Here is a 19,811-nt window from a genome sequence, read left to right as displayed (position 1 = left end):
GACCCTTCTTCAGCTGAGCCTTGAAAGTGCGTGCCTGACCACAAAACCCTCCAGTTGCAGCTCTCAAATGTACCATGGGGTCTACTTTCCAACCAGAATCACAGGCCAAGAGCACTCACTCCTTGGCCCAGCTTCAGCCTTTCCTGGTAGTTTTGATCCATGATTCTGCCCATGAAAGAAATCTTTTTCTCTGCAGCATCCCTGCCTGACTTTGACGTACAAAGGTGTAATTAGAACAGCATGGAGCAAGCAGGACGATCCATTTACCTCATCCCTAACATTTAAGTGCTTTAAAATATGGTTCTAATATCCTAGGTGCATGGGGCCAAATTCCCTTCTCAGTTTCTCACATGCATGAGTAAATCCACACAGACTAAACCCCTTGGGCCTTAGGTTCTGCTTAGAAGTTTTTTTGTTTTTTGTTTTTTTTGTTTTTTGTTTTTTTTAAGAAAACAAATATTCCGTTAAAACGACATAGTGTACTCTGCATATTTTTAGGACAATTAGAGTTTAGAATTCCCTCTTCCTCCGCCCATGGTAAAAAGTTTCTTCCTTAACTATTTCCTCCCCAAGAATGACATTAAGCTGGGATAAATTGGAGAGCTTCCTTGTCTTTTAAAATAATCTTCTCATCTTACACTGTCAAAGTACCAACTGGTGGATTGAGATGCTTGATATGGGAAGCATCCAGGCTCCCCTGTACCTTTGCCAGATAAGTCCTTTAGGGAGACAGTTATTTGTGAACCTAAGGGAAACATTTACTTCAGACAGGAAAACCAAACACACAGGAAGTGGAGAAACATAAACGTCAGGCCACTGTCTACCATCTGCTTAATTCAAAGTGGGTCACCGGTTTGGGTAATTTTTCTTTAGCGTTTCCAACTGTGCAAATAGAATCTTAAAGGAGACAGGCTGGCTGTGCTCAGAGCTATAGCAAGACCAGGGGGAGGAACCTAGACAGTCAGTCTTCATGTGGAGGTGACGGTGAGAAGAGAGAGGGCCAGCCCTAACTCATGGCCTGTGTGCGTAGGTACGTTCGTAAGCTTGTGTGTACACAAAAATCTCCCTCCCCATTATGTATATGGGTATACGAATGAATATACAACATCTACATACAGCAGTTCCCTGCCCATTAGTCTGTGCCGCTGTGGCCACGTGTGGATAATATTTGTCCAGGCAACATGTAAATCCAAGGTTTTCTTGCAACCAAATTTGGAAGAACATCTTCACAACAGTTGTCATGTCACTGCATGTTCACCCCACGGCCACCAAATTTAAAAACAGAAGTGGACGTAAGACCTAAGTACAGCTTATTTTTTATTCATTGCAAAGCATATCAAAGGAAGGAAGAACCTAGCCCTGCTCACTTTACGATTTAGGCAGAAATAAGATACGCCTTCATGGGAGTCTGACTTGGAAGATGATCCAGATTCAGAGATGTCTTGGAAAAATGCATCTGGGATGTCTTCGAAATTAGGAGTTATATCGACGGATCAAAGAAAACGCCTAACTTCCTAGGGAAAATGTGTTTATTTAAATTAAAAAATACTGTGAAAATTACAAACTGTTAAATACAGAAGACAATTTTGTACAACTTAATAGAATAAGAAGGAAGTATATACATCACTTTTTAATAGGCGCAGATAGACTTGCACCAAACTTCAGGATTAAGCAATGGAAAATGTGACAACGCACATGTCCATCGCAGTAAAGTTTCAGAATTCAAGTGATTCCAGGCAAGGGGCCAAACTTAACTTGGCTTCTTTCACCTTAAACAGCCCCCTTTGGAGTAAATCCACACTCTGAATTTTAAAGTGAACGGAGGACCTTTTTTCCCCCAAACATAAATTTCCTCTAGCACTGTGTTAAGGCGAACTGATAAACCAGCTCCTACACTGTTAACCCTTCCATGGGAACAGTAGTTATTGCTGTCTCCAATCCAGGGAGAGCGTATTAAAAAAAAAAAAAAATAGTTTTTGTTTTTACTAGAATTAAATTTGACCTTTTGGTGTGTTTCTCTTCTGCCTTGTCTTCAAGGGCCTAAAGCGTCTGCTGCAAAGCGACTGACCACAGGAATACAGGGAAACATTACCAAGCATTCCTGAGCATGTTCTCTTAGATGTCTCATTCCCTTAACTGGAGCGTTAATAGTCCACTCCCCAGACAGCCTGCAGAGTGAAATGTGGTATCTGCCGCTTTGATTCACTGCTGGGAAAGTGACAGCAGGGATTGGTTAGTGATTCACCCTGGATTTCCCAGCTACATGTGTTCTCCGTCTCCAACTGCCCCTTTAAGCAGATCCTTTTTCAGACTAACTGGCCAAGGGGGAAATATTTTGTCCAAACTTCCTCACACCAGGCCATGTAGGATTCATCGCAGAGTCTTAAAACCTAAAGACATCCTCCCAGCCCTCTGGGGATCTAGATCATCAGGAATCTCAGGAAGGCAGTAAGCCTCTGGATGACATGCCCAGGACCACACAGCAAATCAGATTCGGGGCTCAGTATTAAGAAACAGAGAACTTGGACCCCAGCTGTGCACAGTCTCACCGGAGTATGCCCTTCTAAGTCTCAGCTACGTGAAGAAATGCCATGCTGTGGAGGCCCACATTATATCCTCTCCCAGCTCAGAAAACTGGGCTGGAAAAAAAAAGCAGCAGCGGAGCTAACGGTTTGGGTTTGTTCAACCTCACCATCACCCCTTCTGGAAAGATTGGGAAGCTTCCCTGCATGGCTGTTCGGAGTGCAGGTTAGATTCTGGGGAAGCCCTTCCAAGCAAAAAAGATGTCATGTCAGCATGTGATGCCGGATGGTCCCAGATCAGAGTTCAAAGCCACAGGTTAGACAAAGGGTCAAAATAGCAGATTCGTTTTATAATCCCAGCCAACGTTAACAGGTTTAAAAATTGCCTATGTTTTCCTTACAGAATGCAAATGGACCAGATTCAGATCTCCAGCTCCCTCCCATCAAAAGTCCTCCGTCAAATATCCCCCCTCTAACCCAAAAGACCTCTAAAAGAAGCTCTGTAACCCCAGGGGGAACTAAAGCCACAGGTTCGCAGTAGAGGTACTTACAGCCAATCAGATGTAGAAGAACAAAGCTCTAGGCAAATTGTCAAATGGAAACTAGTCCCTCAGGATGCCCTAGGCATTTGGCAGCCCTGGGAGTGGGCAGATGTTGCAGGTGTTACCCAGGGCATCCCGTGCGGAGACAACCGCAAGCACATCGACCTGCCGAATTCTGCACAGGAACCCCGACCCCCAGATCCCAAGGAAAGGTACACACTGCACATCTTCAGGGCTGTTTCAGCGGCACGTCCACACCACAGGCGCGTCGTGGACTGCGGGCTGCTGCTGGCTCCGCCTGAGACTTGTCCCCCACCCCCCACCCCCATTCAGGGGCTTGCCGAGGGTCTCCTGAAAGCGGCAGTTGCCCTGCAAAGGTGAAACCAGACGCAAAAAGTGCCCTTCCTCGCTCTAAGGGTGCTGGCTGATGGGGCCTCCTCCAGAGGTCCTGGGGGTGCTAGGAGTTCTGGTGGATGTTCTCCGAGGAGCCTTCGCTGCTTTCGTTGAGGGGCGTCTCCGAAGTCTCCTCCAGCTCGTCGTCCGCCGCCTCCTCCTGGATGGTGAGGTGCACGTCGGGCGAGGAGGACTCGGAACTCACGCTGTCTCCTTCCACGGAGCAGAGGGTGCAGGACAGGGCGGGCGCCACGCTCTCCTGCAGCACGTTCAGCACCATGGGCACCTGCACCGACCTCAGGCCGGACGTGGTGGGCAGCGGCTTCATGGCCTCCCCCCAGAGCCTCTCTTCGTCTTTGTACAGCAGCAGGAGGCTGGATTTCTTCTCCCGCCTCTTGGATTTCACGTAGCCCAGCATGATTCCAATCAAGAAAATGCCGTAGAAGGACATGACCACCAGAACGTAGAAGTATTCGTTGCCGTTGCCGCTGCCGCTGCCCGGCACATGGGACTCGAGGGGGCCGCTGGGGGCTGCGGTGCTAGCATGCGTGCTGTTCAGAGGCTCCATCTTCAGCATTGAAGCTCTGCTCACACAGCCAGGGTCTGGGGAGAAACGTGCAGGTTAGAACTCTCCCACGGGGCGGCCACAGTGCAGGAAGGAAGGAGGGCGAGCACGAGATTTGTGGAACTGCAATATCAAAAAAGCGTAAAGCTGCGTGGAGAAATAGCTGCAAGAGGTCCCACCAAACAGTTAACAGGGGTCAGCTGCGAGGAGCTGGGGTGCATGGGGACACGGGGAGGTGGGAGGGAATGAGAGGAAGACTTTTATTTTTCGTGTATACATGTCCATCATATTTTTATTTCATAAAGGGAGCATGTAAAAAGCTTCGCTTTTATCATTTTAAAAGAAAAACGATCAGTGTAAGACAAGGGTGCATAGAGAAAAGAAATAACATCTTAATCACGGGGAAACTATTTGAACTGATTGAGCAGAAAAAAAGTTTGCATTTTGCTTTCAAACGTAAAACTATTTTTAATTCAGGACACAATTTCCTTAGGAAAAAAAGAAAGGAAAAGAAAACTGCATCTACAAATTGCTAGAAATATCCTTTCGTTATGTTTCCGAAGCAAAGCAGCGTTGCTAACTTACCAAGGGCTGGCAAATTTGTCCCAAGTCCTGAATTCCTAGATCGTCAAGTCCAAGAGACTTCTTGCTCCGTGTGCGGCTCGGCGCTCTGACAGTTCCGCTGCCGCCCTTGGGATATACAGTCAAGAAATACATCGTCACGTGTTCAGGGAGGAAAATTTACAACAGAGGTTGGTCGTGGCAGAGTGAACAGTGAACTCACAGCACGGCAGTTCAACTCACTGAACTTTGCAGCTGTGAACAGAAAAGGACTGGGAAGCAGAAACAGCTTCCCACCCTGCCAGCACCCAGCCAAAGTTTTCAGGTGGCCATGAAAAAGGATAAAACAATGTGCCCAGCTGGAACTGTTCCCCCAAAGTCCACTCTCATTGAAAATTAGATCACGCTTCATCTCCCTCTTGGGGAATAACCATGATGTCTCTCAAGGTTTTCAGAGACAGACAAATACCATCATCTAGATAAAAGATAGTTGCAAGCAGCGCAGGATTTACTGTCAGGGAACCAGGGCTTAAGTTTCAGCTCTTCCGCTGACTATGCAAATGTAATAAAGCCTCACTGAACCTTTCCTTACCTCAGGTTCCTGATCTGTGAAACTGTTGGACGTAGGGGGCTTCAAAATGTAGAATTATATGAACTGTGCGAGCTTTTGAGTCCCTGTCAGCTTAATCATTCTAAGATTTAAGGCTGGTGAGTGTGGGTTAGCCCTTTAAAAACACAGAGAGATTCTACCTGTCTTCTGCATCATAATCTCCTAACGCTCATAAATCTATTTTGTTAACAATAATAGATATATATCTTCCAGATGCTTTCCAATAGTCTGTGTGAAGTGGAAACAGGTTACAGCGCAAGATACTGTAGGCAAATTTTTCTCCAGTTCTACGACGCATAACTGCTCCTCCGGGGCATCACACAGAGACATTCACACATCTCTTTGCTGTCAGGGGAGGAGCAGGGATTCTTCTGGTGAAGCAACTGAGCACAGTTCAAGCTTCTAAAACCTAGCAGACCCTGTGTTAAAATGGTCACAGAGATCAAAATTGGTGAAGGGAGGGCTCCACTGGTGGCGCAGTGGTTGAGAGTCCACCTGCCGATGCAGGGGACACGGGTTCGTGCCCCGGTCCGGGAAGATCCCACATGCCGCAGAGTGGCTGGGCCCGTGAGCCATGGCCGCTGAGCCTGCGCGTCCGGAGCCTGTGCTCCGCAACAGGAGAGGCCACAGCAGTGAGAGGCCCGCGTACCGCAAAAAAAAAAAAAAAAAAAAAAAAAAATTGGCGAAGGGATTGAAGACTTTGGTGTCAGTCCATCTGCTGCCCGGGATGCTTATTCTGAGAAGCTTTCATCCTAAACTGAAGTAAAGCAGGAAGAATGCTCTGCCCCCAGTTGCCTGTGGCCTGTGAATTGCAGCCAGACTCTCTTGGGGAATCTACTCTAGGGAAGACATCTCTTGTGGTCCTGCTGTTGTCAAATTGAAGCTGAAGGGAAACATGGTACCATCCCTCTGCTCCATCAGGCACATATACAGCCCAAGCATGGGGACTTCCACTGCTGCTACATGAACCCACTGGGGTAGCGCCTGGCTCTAATTCTATTTGGACACCTGTGGAAAAAGCAGTATGAGGAGTGCACATTGCTGTTTTCCCCACTGGTCTACTCACCTTGTGGTTTGGGCGGTGCTGGCCCATAAGTCCCCAGCTGGCTATCAGGTATCGACAGCTGACCATTCCAACTCCAAGATCATCCATACACTGGAACTTTGCTCACACCAGTAAAGACATCCCCAGAGTTACATCTACTTAAAAAGCTCCACAGCTACCTTGGTCAAGGTAGACATGGCCTTTTCAACCTGTACTTACTGTAAGTACCTGAAGGCTTTCTTCTTCAGCTATGCCTACCGTGGTTTGCCAGGGACACCAGAACAAGAGAGACCCATGAGAGTAATGCCTGTTGATCGTGTAGTGTTGATTATGTACCCTGGGATGTATGAGATTAAAAATCACCCAGGGATGGTCAAACATTGCAGTTTGGAAGCTTTGAAGAGGCAGAGAGGAGGTGGGAAAGGGGTTACCAGACTTAAGGAACAAGGAAGTACAAAGCCTGGTGCCAAGGAGCCAAACAGAGGCTGAAGTTTCAAACAAGATAAATCTTCAAAACCAAGCCAACAGTCCCAAGACGGTAAAACCAAGAAAAGACATGGATGCATCTAGAATGGCATCCAAAGGATAAAGCAATACAGGGACATAGGAAGAACGCAATCCATTGCAGGTGTCACGGAGGGAACAACCCAAGTGAAACTCTGCTGGAGGCCTGCTTGCTGTCCCTGCTGCCTCTGGGACCTCGTGCTGACTCCTACATATGTTTCTCTTACAGTTAAGTGAAATGATGCAAGTTAAGCACTTAGCACCGTATCTGGAGGAATGTGTATGCTCAGTCTATGCTATTTGTTGTCATTGTTGACAGTGTCCTGTTGTTACCAAGGGCTTCAGTTTGCTTCCTGATTGGACATGTGCCTGTCTTCATATTTTTCATTGTTGCTCTTTTCTCTCCCACCAAGGACGGAATTTAAGATGTAAGGCTTGCAGCCTCACAACACGAAGCTCAGTCTTCTCTCCAGCCCCCACTCATAAAAATATTATGAGAATTATGGCAGTGAATAATGACATAAATAGTCAGGGAGGAAAGAAAAGCATCTAGAAAGTGCACTCTATCAGGGCAAGGATGGGGACACACAAGAATTATTGATTACATCTACTTTATACCATAGTATCAAGAGACAGCAATGTTAAAGAAATAAATCCTTTCTACAAATATTTTCTCCTAGTCTGTGGCTTCCCATTTTCTTAGCAGCGTCTTTTTGAAGAGCAAACATTTCTTGATACTGATAAGTCCAACTTATCAAAATTTTTCTGATTTGTGTTTTTTGTATCCTAAAAAAATATTGTATAAACCAAGGTCACAAAGATTTTCTCCAATTTTTCTCCTTGAAGTTTTATAGCTTTAGCTCTTACATTTAGGTTCACGATCCATTTCAAGTTAATTTTTGTATATAATGCAAGGTATGCGTCAAGGTTTATTTTCTTTTTTTATATGGGTGTCCAATTGCTCCAGCACCATTGGTTGAAAAGACTACCCTTTTTCCCATTGAATTATCTTGGGACCTTGTCAAAAATCAGTGAACCATTTAATTGGTCCATTTCTGAACTCTTTAATCTGTTCTGTGGATCTATCTATCTACCCTTGCATCAGTGTCATGCTCCTTTGATAAGTCCATTTTGAACTGGGGTTTTTCATGAGTCTAAAATATGCTGCGGTCCATCCCCAGCTAAGTGTCTATTGTGAACCAGGCATTGGAAGAGGCTTTGCTTACTTCAACCCTGTGTGGTAAGTATCACCATAACTATTCCATAAATAAGGAAACTGAAGGTTAGAGAGACTAAGTAAATTGCTCAAGACCACCTCATTAGTAGTAGAGTTAGGATTTGACCACAGGTCTGTATAATTCCAGAACCCATTCTCTTTCCACTACTCTTTGCCTCACTCAGTGGGAACCAGGAAAGGAACTGAGAAAGAGTAGAAGATAAAAGATGATGGGGCTTCCCTGGTGGCGCAGTGGTTGGGAGTCCACCTGCCGATGCAGGGGACATGGGTTCGTGCCCCGGTCCAGGAAGATCCCACATGCCATGGCGCGGCTGGGCCCGTGAGCCATGGCTGCTGAGCCTGCGCGTCCGGAGCCTGTGCTCCGCAACGGGAGAGGCCACAACAGTGAAAGGCCCGCGTACCGCAAAAAAAAAAAAAAAAAAAATAGCATGGATTTGGAAGAAACACTTTATCACTGCATGTTTGCATTTATGTTTGAGAATCTGACCATCTAGGGATTCACTTTTTTAAAAGTTTTATGAAGACTCAAAAGAAGTTTAAAAAATACTCATCTTTTTTTTTTAATTTTAATTTTTTTTTTTTTTTTGCCGCTCTGCCGCATGTGGGATCTTCCCGGACGGGGGCACGAACCTGTGTCCTCTGCAACGGCAGGCGGACTCTCAACCACTGCACCACCAGGGAAGCCCCATGCTATCTTAATTGTTGGAGGCTACACCAACCTTAATATATTCTGGAAGTTATCAGTGAGCTAGTAATAACTTTATCCTATATCCATATTTTCTATAATGAAACAATTTCCCTTTTGCTTATATATACAAATGACTTCTAGTCTTGTTTTGATTTTTTTCCCCAACTTTATCGTGACACACAACTTTCTCCAGAGCTTTAAGTTTTAAAATTTCCTGGTAACGTCATTTTCACCCGACGACCCGAGGGTCCCTGACCACACAGCTCTGAAATTATGTTAGCAGCTTCTGTGACTAAACAAACTCCGTGCTGGGATAATAGTGCGGTGGTGAATCTCATCAGATTAAACGTAAATCTGGAGTCCAGAGATCTGACCCAGCTCAGCCCCACCCATGCTACGTGACTGGCTCAGTTGCATAATTTCTCTGTGTTTCAGTTTTAGCCCCCTCAGGCATGTCAAGAGTAGGAAAATTAATTGTCTCAAGATACTCAAAAATGTCCCATAATCCATGAGGCCATCCCTGTCCTGAGGAGACAGTAAGGAACAGAACAGAACAAGATGTGGGATAACCAGGCTGCAGAGCTGGTAGAGTGTTAAAAAATGAAACCCTCAATGCCCACCCTAATTTTGTTTTTCCCAGAAACCCTTTCTGAAAAACTGTGTCTGGGAACTCTTGCAGTGGTCATTCGTCCTAATGCCCTGAGTCACCCTCCCTAGACACATACATTTTAGCATTTCTATCACTTGGAATAAAACAGGACTGGGTATCTTATAGTGTTTAAGAAGACCTCCAATCCCTCCTATAATACCAGCTATGTCTCAGGGGGACGTGGCTGCAGGCAGATCCTACTTGGACATCACCCAAAAGAGATTAGGATGAAAGAACGCAGAATGCCTGAAATTAAAGAGATCCCTTCCTGGTAAGTTTGCCATTAACTTGCCTTTGCTATTTATTATTCAGACTATTTTTCACCTGGTATTTATTTAACAAATACTTGCGTAGTGCCTAAAATGTCTCGGAAACTGCTGTAAGCACTTTACAAATTTTATCTTATTTAATCGTCCTAAACTTTCTAGGAGACAGGCTTTATTATCGTCCATTTTATACAGATCAGGAAACTGAGGCACAGAGTGGATAGAGTAGGCTGCCCAACATCGCACAGCTAGTACATGTCAGAGCTGGCATCGGAAGCCAGGGCTGAGACTTTGAACCCAGAGTCTTTGGTTCTAACACCTATACCATGCGGTCTCTTCTAGTTATTGAGTTTTTGCACTATGCAACGGAACTGTAGTAGGTGAGAGAAAAGAGAGAGACAGACAGACAGAGAGTCTAAGTGTTCCCTACAGCCTACAACCTGCTGGACACACAGGAGTGGGCTCATTTCCACACCTGGGAAAACCAGAAGGGGACTATGGCCCCAGCTCTGGAGAGAGGTTCCTGAGTTAGGGAAGCCCATGCTTCCAGAGTTTGTCAGGAAAAAGATATGGGAGTGTTTCGGATAGGCCAGATGTGTGCCACACAGAAGGGAGCACACAGACCTGGGATACGGCTAGCTCTTGTCCAAGACGACAGTCCAGAGGCTAAGAAAGGAGATGCATTCCCCACAACCAAAGGAAGTGCCTGGAATGGGGTCAGAGGTCATAGCCCTGTCCACCAATGGCACCCAGTCTACCCAAGGCCCAAGGGGTAAGGGGGAACATAGAAGGGGGAGGGGATGTAGCAAAAGAAGCTTTAACTTTAAATGAACTTGAGGATTTTTGACCATGATGTGGGAATGAACATTTTAATTACTGAACTGAGGCTGTTTGGGGAAACTAGGGGCAGCCAGGGGATTTTTATTACCTAAGAGAGACCAGAAAAGTTGTGGGATCTGCACCCAGATTTCCATCACAGGGCAGGGGAGGAGCTGGCCCTAGAGAAGGAGTCTGAAGAAGCTGTGGGACTCAACATAAAGGCTTGCTTTACGATGACACCCTGCAAGTCCTGCTTGTTTATCACAAGATTATGTGTGCAAAATGCTTGGATCTGTGCCTAGAACTAGCAAGAGTTCATTTATCATAAATATTAAAGAACATTAGAAAAATGCAGAAAGACAATATTTGGGGCACTCCATGGCATTATCTTAAATTTAAGTTGAAGAACCATAAGTGGTTGTTCACTATTTTATTCCCGGCACCTAGAAGGGTACTTGGCCCACAGTAGACCTTCTAGAAATATTTGTTGAATGAATAACAGAAAGAAGGTGCTAAGTACTCTTCACAGACTTTCTCATTTAATTTTCACAAGAACCCACCCAATAGGGCTACCATGTGCAGAATTTTATAAATGTGGAGACCTATTGAAATCTCGCCAGACACGTACTCCATTTCTGGGACACACACTACTCAGTGGCTGTGGGTCACTTCCTCTGACCACAGCTAATAAAGAGGTCAGGACCAGCTTCAGAGCATGATGGAAAAAGTGTGCTAATAAAGGGCTTCAGGGATTTCAGCTGAGGAGGGCAAACCTGACTCTCTTTAAAAGAAAGGTTTTGAAGTCCTTAAAAGATTTTCTTACACCTTCCAAGTACCAGATTATCAGATGATACCACAGAATCCAATAAAAACTGAGAGATGGACTCTAGTTAATAATACAGTACTGTATACTTAAAAGTGGTTGAGAGTAGATCTTAAGCATTTTCACCACACACACACAAAGTTAACTATGTTACCTATGCGAGGTGATAGATGTGTGAATTACCTTGCTCTTGGAAATCATTCAAATTATATGTGTATCAAAGTATCACCTTGTACACTTTAAATGTATACAATTATATTTGTCAATTATTCCTCAGTAAAGTTTAAAAATTAAAATTAAGAGATGAAGCTGGAGTCCAAAGCACCGGGCAGCCCAAGGCCAACAGGCCATGAAGAGCCCCAGCCATGGCCGTACAAGCAGTCAGGGTCCACCCTGCTCATGAAGGAAGGCTCACCCAGCAATGTCAGGCAGGCAGGCTTTGCCTATCTGGTCACAGCTGGAACCCAAAGATACCAAAGCCAGCTCTTCACACACGGTAGCAATTGGAAAGAGTGGCACACGGCTTCCCACAAGTGACCCAGGAGAAAGAAGACCTGGACGCTGGATGGCTGAGAGAGAAGCATTCCTTCTGAGCTCAAAAAAGACTTCACTCCTGCCCATAAGCAGGAAGCAGTGTCCGAAAAGATTATCCCTGCTGAATAGTGAGCATAAGGATAGGAGAATGTAGCCCCAGCCTGCCAGGGGAGTCCTGGGGAGTGAGGAAGTCACATGATAAATTGGGGAGACTCAGAGCTAGATGTCTCAGATTAATATTCCCAGAAATTTCAGCCAAACCCATGTCATGGTCCTGGCCCCATGCTCCGCTACGCATAACCTCGATTCATGATATATTCACTTGGCCTATAACTGTTCATTTATTCATTCGCTGATTCGTTTAGTCAAATAAATACATATGGCCTGCAACCTTAACTAATACATATTTCATAAAATTAAAGGATCAAAACAACAAAAAAAAAGTGATTGATTGCAAAGAAATAAGTCAAAATAAAAATTAGTGATGCACAACAGCGGCTGGCGTTGGGGCTTTGTCAGGTCCTAAGTTCCCTGGCTGAATAATGCTGGCTTCCTCTTTGAACAAGACCGAACATTTGTCTACAATGAATCACACTCCAGCTCCCAGCAGCGCAGACGCAGGGCTGGGATCTCAGAGTGCTGGATCACCATGGCGCTCCTTAGACTCCAGCGACTGCCTAGCGTGAGAGCAGGAGGGCTCATTAGCCCTGCTACGACAGTATGACTAGCAACACAAGCCCAACCTCCAGAAGGCCAGGCCCTTGAGGCAAGTCTCCTGGGAAAGGAACTCTTCTTTTTTTTCTATAAGAAAAAATTATCTGAGGATCATTTGAAACTGTACTCTATGCCTTCACTTTTATTTCTGGTGTAAAGAGTCAAGTTTTTCCTCTGGAGTAGCAGGGCAAATTTTAGCTCTTTCATCAGTCTAAGAAAAGGTTGGTTAGATTATCCAAGCCACCTAGGCGTACAAAGAAAAATAATCATCACCGTAGCAGCAAAGAATGGGTAGAAGAGCAACAAAGTGTTTAGAAACACAGATTCCAGAATTAGATGCCTGCTCTTGAGTCCCACTTTCTGCTACTCACCAGCTGTGTGGCCCTAGGCAATTTATTTAACCCATCTGTGCCTTGACTAAGGTTGTAAGAACTAAATTAGATCATGTATAAGCACGTTGCACGTTGTCTGGCACCTACTAAGCACTCCATAACTTAGCTATTACTATTAGTCCTGACCAGGGCAGGGCAATGTGCCTAACATTTTTAATTGAGATATCATTGGCACACCATAACATTCACCATTTTAAAGTGTACAATTCAGTGGTTTTTAACTTATTCATAATGTTCTGCAACCATCACCACGATCTAATCCCAGAACATTTTCATCCTTCCAAAAACAAACCCTACACCCAATACCAGTCACCTCATTCCCACTCCCCACAACCACCAGTCGTCTTTCTGTCTCTATGAATTTGCCTATTCTGAACATTTCCTAGAAATAGAATCACACAATATGTGGTTCTTTGTGACTGACTTCGTTCACTCAGCATAATGTCTTCAAGGTTCATCCATGTCATAACATGTATCAGTACTTCCTTCTTTTTACGGCTGAATAATATTCCATTGTATGGACATACCACATTTTGTTTATGCGTTCATGGATATTTGGGTGGTTTCCACTTTATGTCTATTGTGAATAATGTTGCTCTAAATATTTATGTATAGGTTTTTGTTTGAACATATGTTTTCAGTTCTTTGGGGTATATACCTAGGAGTGGAATTGCTGGATCATATAGGAATTCTAAGTTCAATTTTTCAAAGTACCACCAAACTGTTCTCCACAGAGGCTACACAACTTTACATTCCTAACAACAATTTTTGAGGGTTCCGGTTGATTTACATCCTCATCAACACTTGTTATTTTTCTGTATTTGATTATAACTATCCTAGTGGTTATGAAGTAGTTTCTCATTGTGGTTTTGATATGCATTTTCCTAATGACTAGAGATATTTAGCATCTTTTTATATGCTTATTGGCCATTTATGTATCTTCTTTGAGAAATGTCCATTCAAGTCTTTTGCCCATTTTTTTTTAATTGGGTTCTTTGTCTTTTTATTGCTGTGTTGTAAGAATGCTTTATACATTCTGGATAATGAAACCTTATCAGATATATGGTTTGCAAACATTTTCTCCCATTCTGTGAGTTGCCTTTTCATATTCTCGTTAGTGCCTTTCATGCACAAAAGTTTTTAATTTTGATGAAGTCCAGTTAATCTCTTTTTCCTTTTGTTGTCTGTGTTTTTGGTATCTTATCTAAGAAATTGCTGTCCTGTCCAAGGTCAAAAAGATTTACACCTGTATTTCCTTCCAAAATGTTATAGTTTTAGCTCTTACATTTAGTTCCTTGATTCATTTTTTATTTAATTTTTGTATATGGTGTATATGGTGTATATGGTGTAATTTTTGTATACCTTCAAACATGAATTTGAAGGTAGAGGTTCAAATTCATGTTTTTGCATTTAAATATCCAGTTGTCCAAACACCATTTGTTGAAAAGACTATTCCTTCCCCCAATGAATGGGCTCGGTACCCTTGTGGAAAATCAATTGACCATAAGTGTATGAGTTTAATTTGGGGCTCTCAATTCCATTCCATTCCACTGATCTTATATATCTAGCCTAATGCCAGTACCATATTGTTTTGAATTCTGTACCTTTTGTAGTAAGATTTGAAATCAGGAAGTGTAAGTCTTCCAATTTTGTTACTCTTTCTTACAATTGTTTTGGCTATTCTGGGTGCCTTGTAGTTTCATATGAATTTTAGAGGATCAGCTTGTCTATGTCTGAAAAAAAAGACAGTTGGAATTGTGATAGTGATTTTATTGAACCCATAGGTCAATTTGGGGAGTATTGCCATCTTAACAATATCAAGTCTTCCAATCTATGAACAGAGGATGACTTTCCATTTATTTAGCTCTTCTTTGATTTCTTACAACACGCTTCACAGTTTTCAGTGAAGAAGCTTTGCACTTCATTTGGTAAATTTATTACTAAATATTTTATTCTTTTTGCTGCTATGGTAAATGGAATTGATTTTTTCATTTTATTTTCAGATTGTTCGTTGCTAGAGTATAGAAATACAATCAATTTTACATATAGTTTTTATATCCTGCACCCATGTTGAATTTGTTTATTAGTTCTAACAAGTTTTTTAGTGAATTTCTTAAATATCTCTCTATATACAATGATGTCATCTGCAGATAGAGATCTCTTTACTTCCTCCTTTTCAATCTGGATGATCTTTATTTCCTTCCCTTGTCTACATGTTTGGGACTTTTTGTTTGTTTACTGAACTCTCTGGATTAACTCTGTACCATCTGTATCCTTTGTCATGTGTGGCCACTGAAGTCTTTACTCAGTTGGTTTAGTGGTTAGCTAGTGACTGGACAGAGATTTATCTTACTTAAACTCCTAGAACCAATAAATTTCCTATTCTTTACCATAGGGTTCTGTGTGCATGTTGGGGCACACATTCAACACTTAGCAGGCAATTTACAACTCTGCCTTGGCCTTCACTTCCCACTTGCACAGAGCCTCGCAGTCAGCCAGAGGTGAGAGTTTAGGGCCTACTTAAGAGTTTCCTGAGCATGCCCCTCCCCCTATGCGTGTGATTTTCTAGATTCCCAGGAAGAGGTCAGAGCTTTTCAAAGCCCCTGTGAATAGCTCATTCCTCAGTTTTTTTTTTTTAAGTTTTTATTTCTGTTTTTTGGAGGGGGGTTTGTAAGTTTATTATTTGCCCCAAACATTATTCACTGCCTGAGGCAGTCACAAAGTTAATCAATTGTCTCTAATGGTTTCAACAAGTTATTCTGGATAAAAAGCTTTCCTCACTGGATAACTTCTAAGTTAAGAAACTAAAGACAGCCTTGCAAATAGTGTCTCCCATGAAACAAACAGAAAGGTAAAATAATGACAATTCTCTAGAAATGAGGCTTTGAAGGAGCTCCCATCCCTCTCCGCTCCCTCTGGTGGCTGCCAGACTACTAGATTTCAGTGCGATTTCATTTTCAGGCTGTTAATTTTTTTTAATAGATTTATTTTTTTGGATATAGACCATTTTTAAAGTCTTAATTGAATTTGTTACAACATTGTTTCTGTTTCATGTTTTGGTTTTTTGGCCCCGAGGCATGTGGGATCCTAGCTCCCCAACCAGGGATCGAACCCACACCCCCTTTATTGGAAGTCTTAACCACGGGACCACCAGGGAAGTCCCTAGGCTGCTAATTTTTAAGGCTACTGTACAACTGAAGAAGATGGGAATAAGGCAACTTAAAACACCATAAAGCTTGCTGTTCGTACTGAGATTCAGCCATCTTTCTTGACCATACACTTCCCAGATTGCTGCAAGACTTTGGCTAGTTTCCAGAGTTCTGAAAAAGTCAATTCTGACCACAGTGCCAGATTTCTTGTGGCTTTTGTGGAGGAGAGAATTTTCAGAGGCCCTTACTCTGCAATTTTCAATGACATCTCTTCTGCCTAGCATTATGTATGCAGTATAGCATTGTGGTCAGAGCTTGGGATCTGCCAGCCAGACTGCCTGGGTTCAAATCTCATCTCTACCTGTTGCTAGCTGTGTCACCTTGCTAGGTCAAGTTCCTCAAATTCTCTGTTGAGAACTACCTCAATTTCCTTCTCCAGGAAGTAGAGATATAAGAATAGTATCTACTGCATAGGATTGTCATAAGGGATTAAGAGTTAACACGCGAAGAAAATCTAGTACAGTGCCTGGCATGTAATAACTACTTAATAAATATCAGTATTATTGACAGTGCTGTTATTATTATCTCATTCCTCAACGCACTGCTAGGGGAAGTGCTATCACTCTATCCTTTGACAAATGAAGAAACGGGAGCAGAAAGAGGTTAAGGAGCTTGCCAGGGGTCATGTAGCTAGTAGTCCCCACTGTGCTGCTACAAACCAAGGTGCACGGTGATCCCCAAGTTTATGTCTTCATATGCCACTGACCAGCCATAAAAGGAGTCAGGGTCTGGTGGCAAATATAATGAAGACTGAGCTCCACAGCTGTGAACACTATGATGCCCCAAGGCTGGAGGCTCCCACTGCACTTTTCTTTTCTCAGTACAGAGGGTCCCCAAGCTGTAAAAGTTCAACTATAATTTTTCAGCTTTACAATGGTGTGAAAGTAATATACATCCAGTAGGAACCAGACTTTAAATTCTGAATTTTGATCTGTTTCCCGGGGCTAGCAAATATATGGTAAGATACTCTCTCCTGAGGCTGGGCAGTGGCAGCTAGCCACAGTTCCCAGTCAGCCAAGCAAGCATGAGAGGTAAAAAGGAATACCTCCTTAGCTCCTAACCCATCAGGGACCCAAATGCCCTTAGAGCATGGGCAGCTAGAAAACCTAGTGGGAATGGTCCAGGGGTCCTGCTGGGGCTGGCAAGGGCTGGGATGCTTCTGATATTCAGTCACCCGCAAGAAGTGTGGCCCAGTCCAGCAAGAAATGAAAAAGAAAAAACAGTTGGGAGGATATTGCTCTACTCCTGGGAAGGGGACTTCAGCGGCATCAGTGAGAAGACAAAGGAGGAGCTGGACGTGAATGATTTGATGGGGTCGTGCCCCAGACAGATCAAACTGTGCTTTGCTTTTTTTTCTTCTTCTGAAATCATCTTCAGGGCACCGATGCTCACTTCCTTCCCACCACTTGTTCCGTTCAATCCCCTCAAGTGGGCAAGTGTAGCTATGAGAGCATCACCTTCAGGGCATGGAAGGTAAGCACGCTGAAAGATGAGAGAGGACTAATGCATCCTAAACCTCTAAGTGTTTAGGCTTAGAGAAGATGGGCAGACCTTGGGAAACTGAGACCTCGGGAAACTAAGGGACCAGTGTCTGGATACCTGGCCTCCAGGGCACCCTCTCCCGCACTGGAGCCACGGGCAACATCTTAGGAGGACCAAGCCCCTGTGAAGAGCAGCGAAGAACATCCTGCCACGTTAGGGCTAACTTGAGGAACTTGAGGGGCACTGAGGGTGACCCCGCACCATAACAGCTCAGACACAGGCTGCCCTTTGCTTGAGGTGGAACACCGCTCTGCCATGCTTCCAGACCTCACTGGGACCTTGCAGGCCATCTAATGAGAGGGGTAATTGCCACCTGCACCTCAAAACTTTTTTCCAAATCACTCAGAGAGGCTTCGACAAACTACCCCCCAACCACCACTGTATACATGGAGCTGGGTGGTGTGTAGGTGTAGGAGGAATCACCCATCAGCCTACCTCGAAGCTGGGCTGGGGCACCTAGAGCACAGCAACAGGTGTGGAAAGACGGGAAGGAGGTAAAAGGAAACATGAAAGTTTGCTAAGCTGGGCAAAGACAGAAGTTGGAAGGAGAAGCTCATTTGGAAGAGAAAGGGTGTGTTCCCTGTGGGCGCAAGTGCAGGCTGTCTCGTGTTGTGCAGGAAGCTCTCAAATAGTAACATGCCTTGAGCAGCCATTTCCCAGCTCCCCGTACTGTTCACTCTGGACCACTGTCTCCATTCCCACATCATCACCTGCTCTATACCTTCAAAGCCTAATTCAAGTGCCAGGACCTTGTACCACCCGCATAACCACACCGCCTCTTCCTTTAGCCTGAGACAGCTCCCCTCTCCGCTCTGCAGAGTGCTCTGCTTACGGCTGACTTATGGCTCTGCAGAGGGGCCTCTAACTATTTTGTGAAGCAAAATGTGTCTACCAGGCTACAAACGCCTGACTGTAGGGGTGACATCTTATTCATGCCTGTTTCCCCCGTAGAACCCAGCCCAGGGCCCAATTATATTTACATCATATATTTATTGACCTAATCAATTACTCAGTATTTGACACCTTTCTGGACAAAGAGCTTCCTCACAACATGGCTGGTTGTCAGAACGTTCTTATATCAGCCCCAGACTCCAACTCTATAGCCTCTGACCATTGCTTTCCCCCTTGTGACTATCTTAGAATGCTTTCCTTCATCTTCAACATGATAGCCAACAAATATTTAAGTCAACATTCATCCCTTGCCCACCCCCACCAAAGCTCTCTTCCTCTTCTAAACTTACTCATAGTCTGAAAGGGGTCATAAGCTTGACTCAGTAACTAGATACTAGGAAGAAGAAAAAAAAAAAGCAAAAACTGAGTTCAAAGACAGTGAATAACTTGGACTGGTTTGAGGTTTGGATGAGATCCAGCTCCCTGATTCCACGATTCATTCTCAGGGAAGAAAGACACAAGTCCTTGGAATGCTCAGAGGAAACAGTGGATTTCTGTCACCCCCTAAAAGAGCACCCAAGGAAGAACAGTTCTGTAACTGGACACAGCAGTCTGGTGATGCTTTCAGCTCCCCAGCGGTTGAGTGGAGTTTTTCTGCAGACCAATACTACCTTAGTGGAGCCATGGAGACCTAATGGAAGCGCATGTTTTACTAAACAGATGGAAGGGACCTTAGAGTTCATCTAATCCAGCCCTTCCCATTTGCAGGCAAGAAGACTGAGGCCCCCAAAAAAGAAATGAATTAAACAGTTCCAGATGTACCTTCAGAAATCTAAATCTCCAACATTACTACCTGGGCTCATGTCCAGCCCCCTGCAATTATAATTTCAGGCAAAAACAGAATGTCTCCTCCTTCACCTGCTCAGTGATACTTCACATCCTCACCAAAGTACAGAAACTCAAGACTAGCATTAAAAAATGCTTTAGGGCTTCCCTGGTGGCGCAGTGGTTGAGAGTCCGCCTGCCGATGCAGGGGACGCGGGTTCGTGCCCCGGTCCGGGAAGATCCCACGTGCCGCGGAGTGGCTGGGCCCGTGAGCCATGGCCGCTGAGCCTGCGCGTCCGGAGCCTGTGCTCCGCAACGGGAGAGGCCACAGCAGTGAGAGGCCCGCGTACCGCAGGAAAAAAAAAAAAAAGCTTTAAATGATGTCTTCAGCTCCACTGAAGCCTACAGGTAATACAAGTTGTTGTGATGTTCAAGTTCTTAGGTTGACATATAGCTTCATGAATGTTAATTATGTTCTTT

The 19,811-nt window shown here is 44.2% G+C and overlaps 1 protein-coding gene across 1 annotated transcript in view; it reads right to left on the bottom strand.

Annotated features, from left to right (window-relative positions):
• Positions 1-1,486: 1,486 nt before the first annotated feature.
• Positions 1,487-19,811, bottom strand: part of KCNE4 (potassium voltage-gated channel subfamily E regulatory subunit 4) — a 40,812-nt gene continuing 22,487 nt past the window's right edge. Inside the window, exons 3-4 of the mRNA XM_079924812.1 lie at positions 4,608-4,712; positions 1,487-4,060 (exon numbers count right to left, since the gene is read on the bottom strand). Of these exons, the coding sequence (XP_079780938.1) occupies positions 3,522-4,034 (513 nt within the window). The 5' untranslated portion in view covers positions 4,035-4,060; positions 4,608-4,712 and the 3' untranslated portion in view covers positions 1,487-3,521. The remainder of the gene's footprint in view (positions 4,061-4,607; positions 4,713-19,811) is intronic.

This window comes from Stenella coeruleoalba (genome assembly GCF_951394435.1).
Source record: "Stenella coeruleoalba genome assembly, chromosome: 6".
NCBI lineage: Eukaryota > Metazoa > Chordata > Mammalia > Artiodactyla > Delphinidae > Stenella > Stenella coeruleoalba.
This window is presented reverse-complemented; position numbering and strand designations above follow the sequence as displayed.